The following is a 17,657-nucleotide window of genomic DNA, read 5'->3' as shown; positions in this document are numbered from 1 at the left end:
TATGCAATTACAAACAATCTCACATGTTCACTTGAGAACAATCTGTCAGTTTTCTTGTACTAAATATGGTTGACTGAAACAAAATTTGATTCAGACATCAGAACTGCATAAATTTGACAGCTATCAGAATATCAGATGGTTACTCAATCTTTTTTGTCAGTTCTCCAAAGTATATATATATGGTGAGTTGTTGAGATAATTTGCCTTCCTGTTGTGTGCATGTATGTGTTTCTACTTAGCAATTGATCCAAGTTATCCAGGGTCTTGAGCACATGAACACTTGAGGCATGTCCTCGTCAGGTAAACGTGTTATTGACAGGCAATGGGCCTTCTGCAATCGAAAGTTACAAAATGTTCCTTTTTGAGGTTCATATCGCGTTCATCCAAAGATCAGTATACTTTTGCGTCCTCTAATATATGGTGTCTTGTACACATGGTCAGTTCGAACCTCCCTAGTAATCGACTAATCGGTCATGATCATAATATTCTTGTTGTCTCTTGTAGTTTGCTGTTTGTATGCTTCTTGCTATCTCAATGGGGATGGACAATGCCTCAACGGTCAATTTTATGTGAAAGAAGTGAAAATGCTGCTTTGTTCTTGTCTTATGAAAACTGCTCTCTTTCTTTCTAGGTTTACCTACCAATTTGGATTTTCTGTATTCTTATGCTTCCCATCAATTTTACCAATCTAATTCCGTATATGAATAATTATGTCTCATTCAAAAACCTTAAATAGTAATCGTACACTTGGCACCAACTTAACCCCTAGCAAAAAAGAAGATCCTTGTACTTCTCAATAGTGTGATGTTTTCATGTTTCAATTTGATTGGTCGATGGCATCAAAGGATTTTGGTGGAAAAACACCACACACAATAGCAAATTAGAGTCCTCTTAATATTCAGACTGTAAGCAGAGAGTTAGGGATAGTTCTAGTGGTTAGAGACTTAGAGCTCCCCTTTCAGTTTCAGATCACTTAAATTTGAGTCTTATGTAATAGGACTATTTGCACACCCTAAAAAACTCGAAACCTAGCATCGGGTTAATTATTCCACTCGTGGTACGGAAAAACTGTTTTGTCGATCCTACTTCACCGGCACCACCCTGGCAGCAGTGCCCCTCCAAGAGTTGAGAGTAAACCACCATCAATGAAGTGATCCTAATCTAGCCCATTGTAGTCAGTTTCAGTTAAATGTTCTGACATCTGACAACAACGGACCCAATCAGCATTACTGTGGATCATATTGGGCCCATGCCAACTGTGTAAGGCCCAAAGATGGATCTTGCTGTTGGAGCCCTGTTAGTTGGCCCATGTATTAAATAAGTCAGGCCCAAATCAGATGTTGATGCTGATCTGAGCCCTTCTGTTGTGAGTTTTACCAAAGCATGGAATGTTAATGCTATGCATGATAAATTTTCATGATTTTGTCAGGGCACTTTCACAACCAATTTTTAAGAAAAATTGTACACCCATGATCACAGCACTTCAAGTGTATGGTTAGCATCGATGGCCCCCGTTGTAATTATTAGACAGTAATAAATGACGATAATGATATTGAATTTGTATACGACTTTATCTGTGAGGAAAATGGATTGATGTTATTAAGAATAATGTATTAATGTTACTCATTTTAGTTGAAACAATAGTTCAATTGAAAAAAAAAAAAAAAAAAAAATATTAATGTGGTTTGGTCTTCACCAACCATTTGTCTCACTTTTCTCATTCTAATTAATAGGATTGTTGCTAAGATGGCCGCCCTTCTTTGGCTTTAGAGATAAGATGAGCTTATTGCCTTATTCCCATGTGATTTCAATTTTTTGGGTAACATTTTAAAGAACATTTTCGACCACTAAAGTTCTACATCAATCTTAAAAATAAATAACAAGAGATTTTTTATTGAATCGTGTACGACAATTCATATTTATAGTTTCAATAGTTAGGTAGATAGAGTTGCAAAAATCTCCCAAAATAGACTGATTCCTACAATTTGTTTTAGCCTCTCCCATGCCATTTTAAGACTTTTTTTTTAACAAGCAAGACATTGTTCTTTTCATTTCATAAAAAAGGAATATAGAATACATTTTACTAATTAAAGTTAAATTAATTTGTCATAACTTTATTTTAAACAACCAGATTTAAATATTATTTTTCACCTAAAGATAATATTTTAACATAAATGTGACGTAATAAAATTTTATTTTAATTTGTTTCGATTATTTATACGAAGTATATAATATATACCCGGACTAGCTAGGTACTTTTTTAAATGATATAATCAATGTAAAACTTGTTATGTATATGCTTTTATATTCCTAACAAATTTGTTTTTAGAGTTCTATATTTGTGAAAAAAATATATACTCTATTATACCAACTTTTTAAAAATGCTTTTTAGAGTTTAAAATGCTTTTTAGGCTGGGAAGAAAAAGATTTTTAATAAAGGCTTCTAGCCATATAAAAAATCAATATAAAATTAATTTTTTGTATATGGGCCTTCTTCATGTTCAAAATAGAATTCCAAATTTCATGCTGGCCTAAGCCCTAGGTTATCAATGAAAAAGTTGCGGAAAGGGCAATTGGTCTTAGGTGCATCCTCATGCACCTAAGATAGGTGCAACAAGGGAAGGCCTAAATCGCGCGGCCCAATTAATAACCCAGACAACAAAAATTCGCGATCCGCCAAAATCAACACTACGCTCTACAAAATGAACATATAGTAAAAAAATATGAACATGAAAAAAATGAACATTTAATAATAAAAAATGAACATGTAAAAAAATGAACATTTATTACTTATAATGTATATGTTTCATAATCATATTATTTTTTATTTCTTCAAATTTTTATGTTCATAATTAAATGCATTATATTCATAATAATATTTTATATGTTCATATATAATTTCAAATATTCATAATGTAAATATGTGTTGTTCATGAAATATTAATTAAATATGTTTATGCATATGTTGTCTTCCTTAAATGTTTATGTTCATATTTTTTTACATATATGTTCACATTTTAAATGCTTATATTCACTTTAAGAAAACCAATGCTTACGTTCATATTTGAAATGTTATGTTCACTTTCTGAAATACATAGGTTCATATTTTTTTTGCCTATGTTCACTTTCTGAAAAGCTAATGTTCACATTTAAAGGAACCTATGCATATGTTCATAATGTAAATATTCATAGTAAATATTTGTTGTTCATGAAATATTCTCATTAAGCCTGTTTATGCATATGTTCTCTTTCTTGAATGCATATTTTCATATTTTTTACGCATATGTTCACCTTTTAAATGCTTATATTCACTTTAAGGAAGCCAATGCTTACGTTCATATTTTGAATTGTTATGTTTACTTTCTGAAATGCATATGTTCATATTTTTTATGCCTATGTTCACTTTATGAAAAGCTAATGTTCACATTTAAGGGAACCTATGCATATGTTCATATTTTACATAATTATGTTCATCGATAAAAAAAAATGCAAAAAATCAGATGAAATTCATACACAACTGAAATTGATCGAAGCTAAAAAAAATAAATCAATTCATATGAATTCAAAAGTTAGATAAACTTAATTAATCGAAATTAAGCACAAATTCACCACATAATAAATTCAATTGAAAAATTGAATCGAAAAATTGAAACAAAAGATTATAAAAAAAAACAGAGGAGAGAGAATTTAAAGAAGGAAGGAGAAAAAACAGAGGAAAAGAAAATCATAATGATATTTTTTTATCATATTATCCAATCGAAACAGATGCAATCGCAAAAACAGAGAATAATTTTTCCAGAAAAAAACAGAGGAAAAAGGAATTAAAGAAGGAGAAAAAAAACAGGGAATAATTTTTTCAGAAAAAAAAAAACAGAGAACAAAATTAGTGATGAAAATTTTAATGAAAAACTTTGATGAGAATTAGGAAAGATAGGAGAAGAGAGAGAATTGGAAAAGAGGAAACCAAAAAAATTGAAAAAGGAAACTAAGTATCTTATGCGGGAAGAAGCGTTAGGGAACACTAAATATGTGTGGCTGCGTTTCACGTAGTTTCTCCTGCGTTTTGATAGTGACACCTATTTCTAGGTGCAGGAGGTTACACCTAAGAATATGTCCGGAAAGGGTAGAGCACCGGAATGTTTTAAAGAAAATTAGAGCTTTTTTCCCTTATTTTCATTGGGCCTAAATATATTTCTTTTTTTTTTGAAGGAAAGCCTAAATATATTTCTTCATATTGCATAAAAGATTATAATTTTTTTTCCTTATTTAAATGGGGTAGTCGAAGTATTAAAAGAAAGATAAAAAAAAAAGTATTACTTCGTAATAGGTGTGGGTGGGGACCATGACTCCATGAGAAGATAGGGATATAATATTAAAATGTAGTTTTTTTGTCAAAAAAAAGTGTAACACTTATTAAAATACGGGTTACATGACCACATTTGATAAGTGTAACATTTATTAAAACACAGAGAGAATATGTCAAAATTGATGAGTATGTCAAAAGAGAAGATCAACATGGTATACTCTGTAGTCAAAAGGGTCTTTGACCCAAAGCATTAAATTTAATTTAGTAGGTTGGATCTAGTACTACTACTAGGGTTTGGTTGAGGAATGGTTGAATTTTATTATATTTTATTTTTTATTTTTTTAAATTTAGATGAATGTCATCATAAGGATCATGAATTTAATGTTACAACTTGATTGTATATGAGGTACGTAAGTACATGGCCGTGTTTATTTAGACTTAGAAAGTAGTATTGAAATAGCTTATTAGTTACACAGTATACTCCCTCTATCCTTTAATGATTTCCTTATATGATTGTATCTCGATAACTTTTATTTAAGGCTTTATTGACAAAGTTCACATAGGTTGGTAAAGTTATGTACACTATAAGAGAGAGAGAGAAGAAGCAAGTGGAAAAACATAATGAAAGAGACATATGACAAATTCAAACAAACACCCTAAAAAGGTACATAGAACTATCTTAAAGAGGTAGAGGGAGTGTCTATACCAGTAACCTAGTTAAAATTCAATTGCTTCTAAATATCGGAATTTGACAAATTAAGTACTAGTGATTTTACGTTTAGAATTTTGAGTATTGTTTTGATGTAGTTTTAATTTTGAGACAAATGAACATGAAATATTACTACTAATAATAATACGAATTGAATTAATAATACAAATTGAATTAATAATAATAAGAAGGAGAAGGAGAAGTGTAATGAATATATTTATTGTTTTATATCATAAAGAATAAGCATAATTAACATTTACGGAGTATTTATATTTTTTTATATAGCCTTAAAGACAATAATTTCAATTTTCATTTAGGAAAAAATATAGCCTAACGTACGTACAATATCATAAATCTGGGTGATCATGATGAAACAATGGCTATAACCTCCCGGACAATAACCTAAGTGATTGGAGTAAAGAACTAAAGACATTTATGTCCTTCTTAAAGTCTCCACTACTACCCACCTACTTAGCTAGTACGTAACTACTTATACTAAAGATAAATAATAAAGTGAGTTTATGGATCTCCGTCACTATCATGATTTATGAATTTTTATTTTAAGGTAAAGGACTAAAAATGAGATTGATCGATCATTTCTCGACCACTAGTTTAATATTTACGGGCTAGATACTTGAAATTGGGAGGGTTGGGGTAGGGAAACAAGCTTATTACAAGGTGAACCCGTCTAATTAAGGGTCTGTTCACATTTATTGAATTGAACTGAACCGAACTGATTGAAGCTGAAATGAATATTTTATGAGAGAGGAAAATTAGGAGCTGAGCTGAACTGAACTGATTGAAGCTGAACTGAACTGAAGTTAAATTAAGTAAATGTGAAGATGCCCTAAGCTACACCAAACAAGCTTCATTCATGATTCAAGAGTATGATAGCTATCACCATAGAATGGTCTTTTTATAAGTTTTTGAAATATTTGGAGTCATCTTGACCTTTAATATGAGTATTAATTAAACTTCAAATTTTGACTATTGTAGAGTAACATCTTTAATTATCAATTAGACGTTAAATTTTGACTATTGTAGATCAACATCTTTAATTATCAAATTCTTAATCTAGCATGTATCCTTATCAAAGGCTCAAAGCATATAATAAGGTGGTTAATTATCAATTCTGAAGTAAATTTTATAAAAAGCTAGACATGATGAGAGCTAGTGTGATATTTTTTAAAATTGAATTAGAGAATGTATAGGTCCCTAATACTTGGATTTTTTTTTTTTTTTTTTTTTTTTTTTTTTTTTTTTTTGGAAACAATTCGTTAATATAAAGCCATACAACACCCTAATTGTAATACAGTAATAGTGAGAATAGAGAAGTATTCAAAAATTGGGAGTTCTTGCCAAAAATACAAAGTGAAATCAAACTAGTTGGGGCAAATGAAAAGGAAAGTGTATAGATTATTTGTTTGGCTCGAGACATTCACCTTGTTGGGCCGCACGCACACTCAACTCTACATTAGTATGATATTGTCCGCTTTGGGTCTAACCAACACGAATTTGTCTTTTAGTACCTTATAAAAAAGTCTCGTGCTAATTATGGAGTGTGGAGTCTGCTTCTACTTAAATGAAATTAAAGTTCTTTATTTTTTCCTTTTCTTCCATGTGAGATTTGGAATGAATAACCCAAACACTATTTAGGAAACGGGGATAAAATGATAAAGTATCTCTTAAAGATAGACCTTAACCCTAATAATCTATAATCTTTTATGCAATATGAAGAAATATATTTTTACATTCTTATTCCAAAGTTTATTTTATTTTATTTTATTTTTTTTTATTTTTTTTATTTATATTAATACATGGTCAAAGCAAATACCAAGTATATCTATAAAAAAAAAAATTATAGTGGGAAAAAAAATGAATATCTTCATTTTTTTAATTAAAAAACAACCCTTAATATAGCTTAAGGGCCTGTTCACATTTTGTGAATTGAGCTAAACTAAACTGAACTGATTGGAGCTGAACTGAACTGAGCTGAACTGAACAAAACTAATTGGAGCTGAACTAAACTAAACTGAAGTGAGCTGAAATGAATATTTTATGAGAGAGGGAAATTAAGAATTGAACTGAACTGATGGGAGCTAAATTGAACTGAACTGAAGTGAACTGATTGGAGCTGATCTAAATTGAACTGAAATTAAGTAAATGTGAATAAACCCTAAATTTGTAACTTTAATTTGTAAGAGAGTTTTGACAGTGAAAAGTCCATTCTTGACCAGTGCAAAACAGCTTGCACATTAATTTGCTTCAAGAATTTTCATGACTTTCCTATCTACTTTACGCCTATATATATCCAACACTTACACACTCTTTAAGTACAGAAATATAACACATTAAAACAACAACAAAAACCTACAATAACACTTTAATTTAAGTACTTTAATTTGCTACTATTATGGGAACCCTTTACCAAGCTCCTCCACACTTACCTCAACACCTTAAAGTCACCATCCAAGATTCATGTTTAATTTATTCACCCCAAGAAAATGAACAAAAAACTATGTTTTTATCCAACATTGATCAAGTCCTAAACTTTGATGTTCAAACCATACATTTCTTTAATCCAAACCCTGAATTCCCTCCAAAAATTGTGTTTGAAAAGCTTAAGAACGCGTTACAAAAGTTGTTAGTCCCATATTATTTCTTACCGGGAAGGATTAAGGTTAACACCGAGACCGGCCGAATTGAGATTGATTGCAAGAATGCTGGGATTGGGTTTGTGGTAGCTAGTTGTGAGTATACTTTGGATGAACTTGGTGATTTGGTTTACCCTAATCCTGCTTTTGAGGAACTTTTAACCAAGGAACTTGATGCTACCTTGGGAGCGGACGGTCACCCTCTTTGTATTGTTCAGGTACGTTATGTGTTACGTACTTTCTTTTGTAAATGTTGTATGACTTACTGTTATGTAGATAGTTCTTTTTTTTTTTTATTATATATGTCCGATTTTTTTTTTTTTATTTAAATATATGGTGTATGTTTACTTGATTTTGTAAGATAATTTTGATTAAGTTTGAGATAAGTACAGTTTTAATATTAAAATATAAATTATTAGTTAAAAAAGTTTGGTCTTAAGTGATAGATCTAGTTTCTAAACTTCATGTCCAAAAGCATGATGATGAGCTAGTTAGTTTGTACTTTGAAGTAAGTCATACTTCGTAAGTAATAGAATACAGTGGTTAAATTTCAAATTTTCCACCATAATGTATAAATGTATTTTTTTTTTAGAGGAAAACCAAAAGTATTTTTAATGTGTATAATTTATATTTTGTCATAAAGTAGTCATAATTTTAGTAGGTAAAAGCAAATTAATTAGTAGCTAGTAGTAGAATGTTACGGTGTTCCCATAATTATAATGGATAAAGAATATACTCAAATAATCTAGTAGATTTAAGATGTTAGGTAATTAACTCTTTATTATGCCAAATTTGATAATATTGTGATAGAGTATAAAACATATTCCTGGGCCTCAACCATTAGTTTGTACTTCGTATATCTTTTGTATAAACACTCTATATGTTAAATTAAAAACAAAAAATTAAAATACTAGTACTAACATACGAAGTATATGTATAGGAAATAATACTATACTTTCCAAAAATATACTTCGTAATACATTAATTTTTTTTATTTTTTTTTTTACAAAATATACTTCGTATAAATCAATTATGAATGAGTTGTAGTTCAATCAGCTCAGTTTGAATGTAATTCGTAAATTCGAGTTCCATTTAATGAAGCAACCTAACATTTTCAGCTTATTACTGAACATATTTAATGGTATTCCTAACTTGTCATAAGTCATAACACGACCTCTATCATCTTTAGAACTTGGCATCTAGCTTCTCGGATCAAACTCTTAGAGGGCGTTTGGTATAAATTCCGTAAACGGAATGGAAAGGATTTATATAAGTAAGGGAAAGGGTAATGATATACGTTACCTTTAATATACGTTTGGTATCTTTATAAAATGGAAACAAATTGAGGAGTTTATGATTGAGGAGGGAAACACATTTTGTTTCCATTAGTTGGATAAGAGTAACAATTTGGGGGATTTTGTTACCCTTTGGAAACGGTATTTGTTACTTATAGCTCATACCAAACTAATAGAAACAGAAACACTTATTTGTTTACGTTTCCTATGTTACAAATTTTCATACCAAACACCTTCTAAATTTTAAGCATTACCCATACTTTTGTGCTTATACACCGTTTACATACTTTACTTTGATACTTATGTTGTGTGATTTTTATCGGGTCAAAAAAATACAAGTTACTTTAAAACACGCACCAAATGTATGTCGTTGTTATGGATTTAAATCAATTTATATATCCAGATAAGAACAAGTTATACATACCTTAGCTTTCATACCATTTATTTATTTTGACTAAACATTTAATTTTTGTACATAAACAAATTTATGAAGGGAGAAAATTTAATTTCCATTAATGATACAAAGCTAGGCAGTTGAAGGATTTAAAGCTCGTTGCTTTTTACCTGTCAATCTGTCATTGGCAGTGTTTATTGTTTACTGTTTACACCTGCCTTACGCAATAGTCTATCAATCGTTTTATTATGTACTAGTAGCACAGAGACTATGTTTTAAGAGATTAAGACCATTTACATTAATAAAGGGATGGTACTCAATAAATTTAACACCGTTACTTTTATATTGTACTCCGTACTGTATTGCGGATATTAAGGTAAGGAGAAAGTCGTACCAAGAAAAAACCTCTCAAGACTCCTTAAGAGTGGTGGAGAGGATGGGTAGAGAAATCCCTACCGCATATTATAGAGTCCTTAGTGGATGGAATATAATTCTATAATCTCGTGATTGTGAGATACATATCTTTTCACCAGCTCAAACTTTACTAGATTTATCCAGTACTTGCAACTTGCAAGTAGTAACTATTATACCAAACCTTCCAATGTTGGAAACTTTTGTAATTTATAACTTTATTCCGTGTCTAGTTTACCAATGTGGTCAAGTATGATTTGGACGAATAAGTTATACATAGTATTACCCTTTTCAACACATTAAACTCTGTTTACAGTGTATTTTAACTACAATTTCTTACAGTACAAAATATTTAGCCGGTTTAAAAATAAACGACTTTCTAAATCAATGTTATATAAATTGAATAACAAAATTATTGCTCATGTTATTTATTTAGGAACCGTGATAGTTACAAGTAACACAAAAAAAAATAATCTATCACATTAAATATATTTGAATGTGTAGTCTACCTACATATTGAGGTAGATTTCATTTGTTACTGTTGGTTCCATTATATTGCTTTGATGATTTTCATAAAAACCATGTGAATTTAATTTCCTCTATATATCATCATTCTCTTTCCATGATCACCTTCTTTTTTGTACGAAATTCACATGAAAGTACGAAAATATGCTTTATACCAACTCTTATGTTGTCAAGATAAAAAGAGAGTAAAGGTTGGTATAAGACATTATTAGTATGAGGCTCAACCACACTTTTTTTCCTTTTTTGGTTTATAATTATTGCTCCGTTACCTTCGTTTCATAATAGATATAACATATTGACTTTTTTACATTATTTATTTAATTTACTAACTTTGAATACGCTTTTTAAATGAAAAAAAGTCAATCATTATAGTGTATCTATTGTGAAACGGAGGCACTCCCTTGTAAATTATGGGAAGAAGTTTATTTTGAAGTTAAGTCACATTATTGTTATAATTTGTGTATTAAGTGACATTTAAACCTCGTTAGTGATATGAAAATGATATTTAAACTGTTTCTAGCTAGTAGTTAGTTGTACACAATATTTCTCCCTTTCTTTTAATTAGTTGTCTAGAGTGTTACTAAATTTGTCAATTCTTTGATGTGAATGTATGATGTAACGATCCTCTTAGTAATTGCATAACAACTATATTTTTCTGTAGATGACGGCTTTTAAATGTGGTGGGTTTGCAATGGGTCTCCAAACCAACCATGCAATATTTGATGGTACAAGCATCAAATACTTGTTACAAAATCTAGCAGCCTTAGCAGACGACAAGCCTTTACCAATTGTACCATGCAATGAACGTGAGTTGCTCGCGGCTCGTGATCCGCCACGTGTCACGTTCCCACATCCCGAGCTCCTTAAGCTTAAGATCCCAATTGGCCAAGAGGGTGAGGGTGAGCAAAACCCTACTATCTTCGATACCACTCCTCAAGACTTAGACTTTAAAATATTTAGCCTTTCCGAAAAGGACATTTTTGACCTTAAGGCCAAGGCGAAGGCAGGGCCCACTAACGGAAAAGGTAAAATAACGGGATTCAACGTTATTTCAGCTCTAGTTTGGAGATGCAAGGCCTTATCTAATAGTGAAAATGATGAAAACAACTTATCAGAAAGGTCATCAACCATGCTATTTGCTGTTGATATTAGGGCAAAGCTAAACCCTCCTCTACCAACCTCATTCGCCGGTAATGCAGTATTAACCGCGTATGCAATGGCTGATTGCAAGAGATTAGAGGAAGCTCCACTCTCGGAGCTAGTGGACTTGGTGACAGAAGGAGCAACAAGGATGAATGATGAGTATGCGCGATCAGCCATAGATTGGGGTGAGTTATACAAAGGGTTTCCTAATGGAGAGTTCTTGATGTCTTCATGGTGGAGACTAGGGTTTAATCAAGTGGAGTATCCTTGGGGAAAACCAAAGTATTGTTGCCCTTTGGTGTATCATAGGAAGGACATCATATTGTTGTTTCCTGATATTAATGAATCCAATGCTGGGGTCAATGTTTTGGTTGCTCTTCCACATAAAGAGATGGCCAAATTTGAATCTCTTTTCTACAAGTTCCTATCTTCTTAGTTTGTTAGTTGTATTAGTATAAAATAGTACCTATTTGCATGTAAGTTTGGTATGAAAAGATGTCCTACCGAGCATGTACTGTAATGCTGTATGATAAGTGTAATTTTTAAGGTTTTCATGACTATTAGGATTCGCTAAAATGTTAAATTTAGTGTGATTGTATCCATGTATTAATTATTACTTCGCACTATGTATTTCATGATGATATTAGAGTGTTTTCCTTTATTAGTAATTATATATATTATATGTAAATTAAATTTTTGTGTTTTTTTTTTTCATACACTTGAAAAATTGAACTACTACTTCTGGATCGTATTATATGCAACTTTGGAATTTTTTATATCTCACAAATAACACCCCAAAATTGCATATAATATGATCCGGAGGTTGTAAATAATATGGGTACAACATTCTGTAAAAGCATGCTGCACTGTCCACATCTAATGGGCTTTTGGGTCCGGTTTAAAAAGGTGGGCTCAGACTAATTGTAAAATGTAAATGGGCTGCACCTTGATCCAACTCCGAAATATAAGTAGCACAATTTTAAGTAATTCATTCACAACAGTGAGAAGACCAAAGAAAACATTACATTATTGATGCACCCCTGAAATTTTACAATACATTTTATAAAAAAAAAATATATATATATAAAAAAAAAAATAAAAAAAAAAAAAAAAGACAGGGGAGAGGGGCACACCTCTAGACGAAAAAGAAAGGAAAAAAACAGAAAAAGAAAAAACTAGTACACATTAACTATTCCGTAACAGATTAATTTTTGAATTAAATACCTTATAAACTTATGTAAATACCTATCTTTATAAAGACATTTCTTTTAGAGAAATACGGAGATAATAACTAATTTTAATATTTAACTAACCACCGTATGATGATCAAGGGTTTAAATATTAGTTATTAATATTAGTTTATTGTTCTAACAAAAATGTCTTAAAAAGAAGGTTGTTTGTATAAGGTACTTATATTTTAGAAAGGTGCTGCAATTGTTGACAAATTTTACTCCTTATTATCAATACTCTTAGGCAGAATGTTAAAAAGTGCAGTAGATCATGTCCAGTGATCTCTTCACACTAAAGGGGGTGTGGATTTACAACCTTCTTCCACCAGAGCCTCCCTCCCTCTGGCAATTGAAATAGACGGAAGCAACGGGCAAGCCGAGGTTGTAGACTTCAGCAAAGTCTCTAGTGTTGAAGTTTTGGCGCCACCCAGGAGGATACACAGTTTGCCTTCCGAGTTGTCGAAACAACACAAAGATGAATCGATGTATTCCCACTGCTGGTCTTGGGTTCTCATAGCAAACAATCTCTTGGCCTAAACAAAAGATAATGTCATATTAGAAACTGTGTGAAAACTTTAAGAACAACATCAATGTTACCCTTTATATAAACAAAGTAAAGAATGCTAATCTGTTAAACTAAATTATATTTACTTATATGTACATAATTAGGAAAATAAGATGAAAATATGACAATAAGAGCAATGAATTGGTAAAGGCTAAAAATTTGAATTGTTCTGAAGTAACTTTTTTCAATATGAATCAATGCTCTATTTCTCATCTACAAATATTATTCTAAAAATCGTACAAATGATATGAAAATATGAAATGAGGGATTATAGTACAAAGATCAACTTTAATCTTATTTTCTGACCTTTAATAAATATTCTAGATTCAAATATTCTAATCATATATTTTGTCACTTTGAAAAGCAGAATTCTCTTTGACATGATCATAGTACCAACAAGAATTTCTTGCAAAAATCAAATTGAGTTCATTACAAGACAGAGTACAAATTATTAGGTCACACGTAGCTTTGCAATCTTCACTCTTTCTTCACAGATCTATCTTTCACCAATATACACTACAATTCAAGCTAAGCTTAAAAAGAACCTCATGATATAGCAACTCCCTTAAGATTACTAAGGCAGTCGAAAATGAACCTTAAGGCGGAGCAAACAAAAGCAAATGATATTCGTGGTGAGCATTTAAGTACACAAAAGGTGAAAAGGAGAATGGGAAATTTAAAAATAAAGCAGCAAAGAAATTACCCTTTTTTCATTTGTGTGGTCTTTTTCTTACAAGGAATAAACTTTCAATGCCTCAACTTCCTCCCATGTAAGCTCCCACACCCACCTTAATTAACTACCTTTTCCTGTTTGTTTTTTTCCCCTCCACCATCCTCTCTCACCTTTTATCCCACATGATCAGCACACCATGCCAGATATCACATAATACATCGATGAATTTTGTGGCATCTACGGCTGTACTACTCAAATTCGAATACTAACATAGTAACATGTGATGTACTAAGTGTCAAACTCGACTATTTTGTCAAAAAAATTAATAAGAGTCACATTTCCTCATTGTATCAAGTACTTAAGGTAAATTTGTTCAAAAAATAAAAAGTAGTTAAGGTAAATCGAAGAGTCTAAGCCAGTAAAAACAACAGTACTCTCCGGTGAGTCAATGAGCAATAAACACATCACCACAAAACGTAATAACATGTTCATGCAGTATGTAGGGGCCCTAAACAGAAATTCCTAGCTATAGTGCCTAAAATCTACATCAAATAAATATTCAAATATAAACATCCGATGCTTGGATTTTGATTAATGACAAGGAAAACTCACCAAAGGATGCACCTGTGGACCCAGGAATATCAGTCACCAACCTTTTTTACCCAAAAAAAAAAAAAAAAAAAAAAGGATCCAGTTAGGCAATAAACAAGATTGGTGTATAGAGTATATGCAGCTAAAAGCAGAATTTTTTATTAAATAAAAAAAAAAGGGTTGAAAAAATAACTATGGAGTAGTAAATTTTTAAAAAATTAAAACTGTAAAAAAAAAATACAGTACAAAATAATAAAATTAAAAATTAAAAAATAAAAACTAAAAGCCATTCATTTACGGAGTAATTGATTTCAGAATCATTTATAGGAAAAGCGAAAAACAAGTGCCAGGAAAAGAGAGGTGGGTTAGTGGGTAGTGGGTACGTACATGATATGTACTTGATGACGTCATCTTGTGAAATTGGCTACTACAGTCTTTCAATATACCTTACATTTTTAAATTTTCACTTCTTTTATGTGGTAAAATGAATGCGTTTGTTAAATATAACTAGCCTTTTAACTCGTTCCATGCACGGGTTATTACTTAGGGTCTGTTCTCATTGACTGAACTGAACTGAAATGAATATTTTATAAGAGAAGGAAATTAGAGCTGAGCTGAACTGAACTGAACTAACTGAACTGATTTGAATTTCAACGTATGAGAACAGGACCTTAGAGTATTTTCCTTGTAATGTGTTGCTTATTCGTGTTGTATGAGTCAACACTGTTTTATTGTACTTTCTATGTTTATATAATGTGGACTAATTAACTCAATTTTTTTTTACTATTACTTTATTTTAAGTTTAGGATATAAAAATACTACGATTTTATTTTGGTGTAGTTGAAACATTTAATTTCCTTACTTAAATTTGCAAGTTACAAAACACATAAAGACATAAAAAAAAAAAATTGATAAAGAAGATGGCATGTGGCATATGAGTGATTTGTGGTGACACGTGACATATGAGTAAGGTGTGGTTTGTGTTTTTAAATACTAAGGGTTTGTTCTCTTACGTTGAAATTCAGTTCAGTTCAATTCAGTTCAGCTCCGCTTCTAATTTCCTTCTCTTATAAAATATTCATTTCAGTTCAGTTCAGTTCAGTTCAGTTCAGCTGAGCTAAGTTCAGTCAATGAGAACAGGCCCTAAGTATAGATAGATAGATTCCTACTTCCTAGTATGCTAGAGCCAAGCAAATAATCTCAAGGTTCCTAATCTTCCAATGTCCTAAGAATAATCGATCAATCAAGTGAGAAAAGTTAAGAGGAGAATAACTTTTGTCTTTATTAATTCATTACCAAACAACTAAATCATCGTGGATAGTTTCATATTCATTTATCATTTATGTTTGCGAGTTATAACACTCAAACTCCATATTTGATAATCTCCAATCATATATGATACTCTCTCACGTCCATGGTCCATCTCCTTTAAGAAAAATGATAGATTTTCAAATGAAATCATCAATGTTTGTAAGAGAAACAATTATAATCATATACTAGGAATGCTTTGTATCAGAAAATCCGAGCATGGAGAGGCAAACACCTTCCCCACCCTCCCCGCATTTCTTCTCTACCCCACCAGACAAGTAATATATATAGAAAAACTGCAGTATTTTACGTTTCAAAATCAACAAAAGTACTCGTACTAGGAGAAGAGGGTGAGAAAAAGAACGGTAAATTTTACAATTCAAAAGTGAAAAAAATAAGGGGTTAAACACAAAAGGAGTGTACTCACCAGTGCAAATACTCCCTCAGGTTTGGATTACTTGGGCTAGGAGCATCGGGATCCACCATAACCTACAGAAGTTAACGCATTTAGCAAAGAAACCACCATCAAATTTTTCTTCATACGAATGAGAAGATTCATTAGTTAAAAAAAACATGTAAACAATTGTTTGGAAATGATGAAGGAAAGGGCTGAAAGAAAGAAGACGATGTAATATCAACTTTATTTACAATGGATATTTATTCTTGTATTTTCATTATTAGGTCAGCTAAGGGACTTACCAAGGTGTAGAAAGTCCTAAGGTCATCACCTCCAATCTCAACTCTTGGTTGATTAACAACCTGAGAGGGCCTGAATTCACATCCATTATTAACATCTCTATTGTTATAGCTTACCCTGAGATTAACAGTCCTATTGAAGGGATCCAAGACGTCGCCGATAACTCGGCCGACTATTAGAGGATCTCTTGGTGGTGCTCTAGGCATGATAGGGAATGGATTTCGATCTCTCTGTTTCTACAACTGACTCCTAATATAAGAAAAAGGCCAAGAAGTGTTGGGTTGCTAAAAACTTGCAGAGAAGAAGTTATGCCAGTGAGTACTTATATACTGAGTCCTCAACACTGCGCAGGTTCCCATCATCTATCATCGCATCTCATGTTCCAGTCAAAAGGAAAAAGGATTTACCTCTTAAAAACTTTATTCGTTTTGCCTGATGATAACCTTGGAATCATATTTGCTTCATGCAAGCATTATCATACACCAAGATGACCTTGTGTTATCTTGTCAAACTTCGCCCTACAGTAAAAATGGAGGGGGAGAGAATTAAACGGCACAGGAATAGTAACTCAAGCTACTTTTTACACGGAAAATCGACCAGGAAAAAACATACACGTATTTATACTTGTATGTAGTAATAACATTTTTACCTAACAAAACCTAAAGCTCATTCTGCCTGCCCAACATTTAGCTTTATATATCATATCACAGTTTAAGTTGTTGACATGCTAATTTTAAATATTGTTGGCTTATTTGGATAAAGAAAATCCAAAACACCCTAGATAACATCATTTGTGTTGAAATCTATTGTGATAATACAAAGTATAATAGAGTTGATCAGAGCATTCCCATCAGTGAGGAGAATTTTGCTCATGAGCAAAATTGATGAGCAAAATTGCAATATTTGCTTCCCCACCAATGAGCAAATCAAAATATGCTCATGAGCATAATGAAATTTGCTCATCCTATGAGCAAAAATGAAAGTGAATAGTGAAATCGTGGGGCCCAGCAATAGTACTAACCGACTTTTTTTTTTTGCTTTTAACACCCTCAAAACGACGAGTTTTGGGGTTTGGTCTGAATAAATGACCCCCAAAACGACGCGTTTTGATGGCAGCCAAGCAAAAAAAAATTAATTGCAGCTGCTGACAGGGGCGC

The 17,657-nt window shown here is 31.7% G+C and overlaps 2 protein-coding genes across 2 annotated transcripts; one reads left to right on the top strand and one right to left on the bottom strand.

Moving 5' to 3' along the window:
- Positions 1–7,365: 7,365 nt before the first annotated feature.
- On the top strand, positions 7,366–12,132 carry LOC145628549 (acyltransferase GLAUCE-like). The gene is made up of 2 exons (XM_081680877.1): positions 7,366–7,887; positions 10,956–12,132. Exons 1-2 carry the CDS (start codon positions 7,429–7,431, stop codon positions 11,871–11,873), a joined length of 1,377 nt encoding a protein of 458 aa, XP_081537003.1. The 5' UTR covers positions 7,366–7,428; the 3' UTR covers positions 11,874–12,132.
- A 152-nt stretch (positions 12,133–12,284) lies between these two features.
- LOC145626340 (protein VERNALIZATION 3-like) lies at positions 12,285–16,800 on the bottom strand. The gene is made up of 4 exons (XM_081678764.1): positions 16,503–16,800; positions 16,231–16,292; positions 14,517–14,557; positions 12,285–13,199 (listed from the first exon to the last, which is right to left on the bottom strand). The coding sequence occupies exons 1-4, from the start codon at positions 16,704–16,706 to the stop codon at positions 12,976–12,978; spliced, it is 531 nt and encodes a 176-aa protein (XP_081534890.1). The 5' UTR covers positions 16,707–16,800; the 3' UTR covers positions 12,285–12,975.
- Positions 16,801–17,657: the final 857 nt, after the last annotated feature.

Source organism: Chenopodium album, chromosome 4 (assembly GCF_948465745.1).
Source record: "Chenopodium album chromosome 4, dcCheAlbu1.1, whole genome shotgun sequence".
In the NCBI taxonomy this organism is placed as follows: Eukaryota; Viridiplantae; Streptophyta; class Magnoliopsida; order Caryophyllales; family Amaranthaceae; genus Chenopodium; species Chenopodium album.
The sequence above is the reverse complement of the archived record's forward strand: the minus strand, read 5'-3'. Positions and strand labels throughout refer to the sequence as shown.

What these genes read in the sequence shown, in the direction of transcription:
- LOC145628549 (XM_081680877.1), top strand. Translation starts at nt 7,429, where the DNA reads ATGGGAACCCTTTACCAAGCTCCTCCACACTTACCTCAACACCTTAAA. An exon ending in ACCCTCTTTGTATTGTTCAG is followed by an intron (nt 7,888 to 10,955) that starts GTACGTTATGTG and finishes ATTTTTCTGTAG; the next exon opens with ATGACGGCTTTTAAATGTGG.
- LOC145626340 (XM_081678764.1), bottom strand. Translation starts at nt 16,706, where the DNA reads ATGCCTAGAGCACCACCAAGAGATCCTCTAATAGTCGGCCGAGTTATC. An exon ending in TTAGGACTTTCTACACCTTG is followed by an intron (nt 16,293 to 16,502) that starts GTAAGTCCCTTA and finishes TAACTTCTGTAG; the next exon opens with GTTATGGTGGATCCCGATGC. An exon ending in GTCCACAGGTGCATCCTTTG is followed by an intron (nt 13,200 to 14,516) that starts GTGAGTTTTCCT and finishes TCTTTTGTTTAG; the next exon opens with GCCAAGAGATTGTTTGCTAT.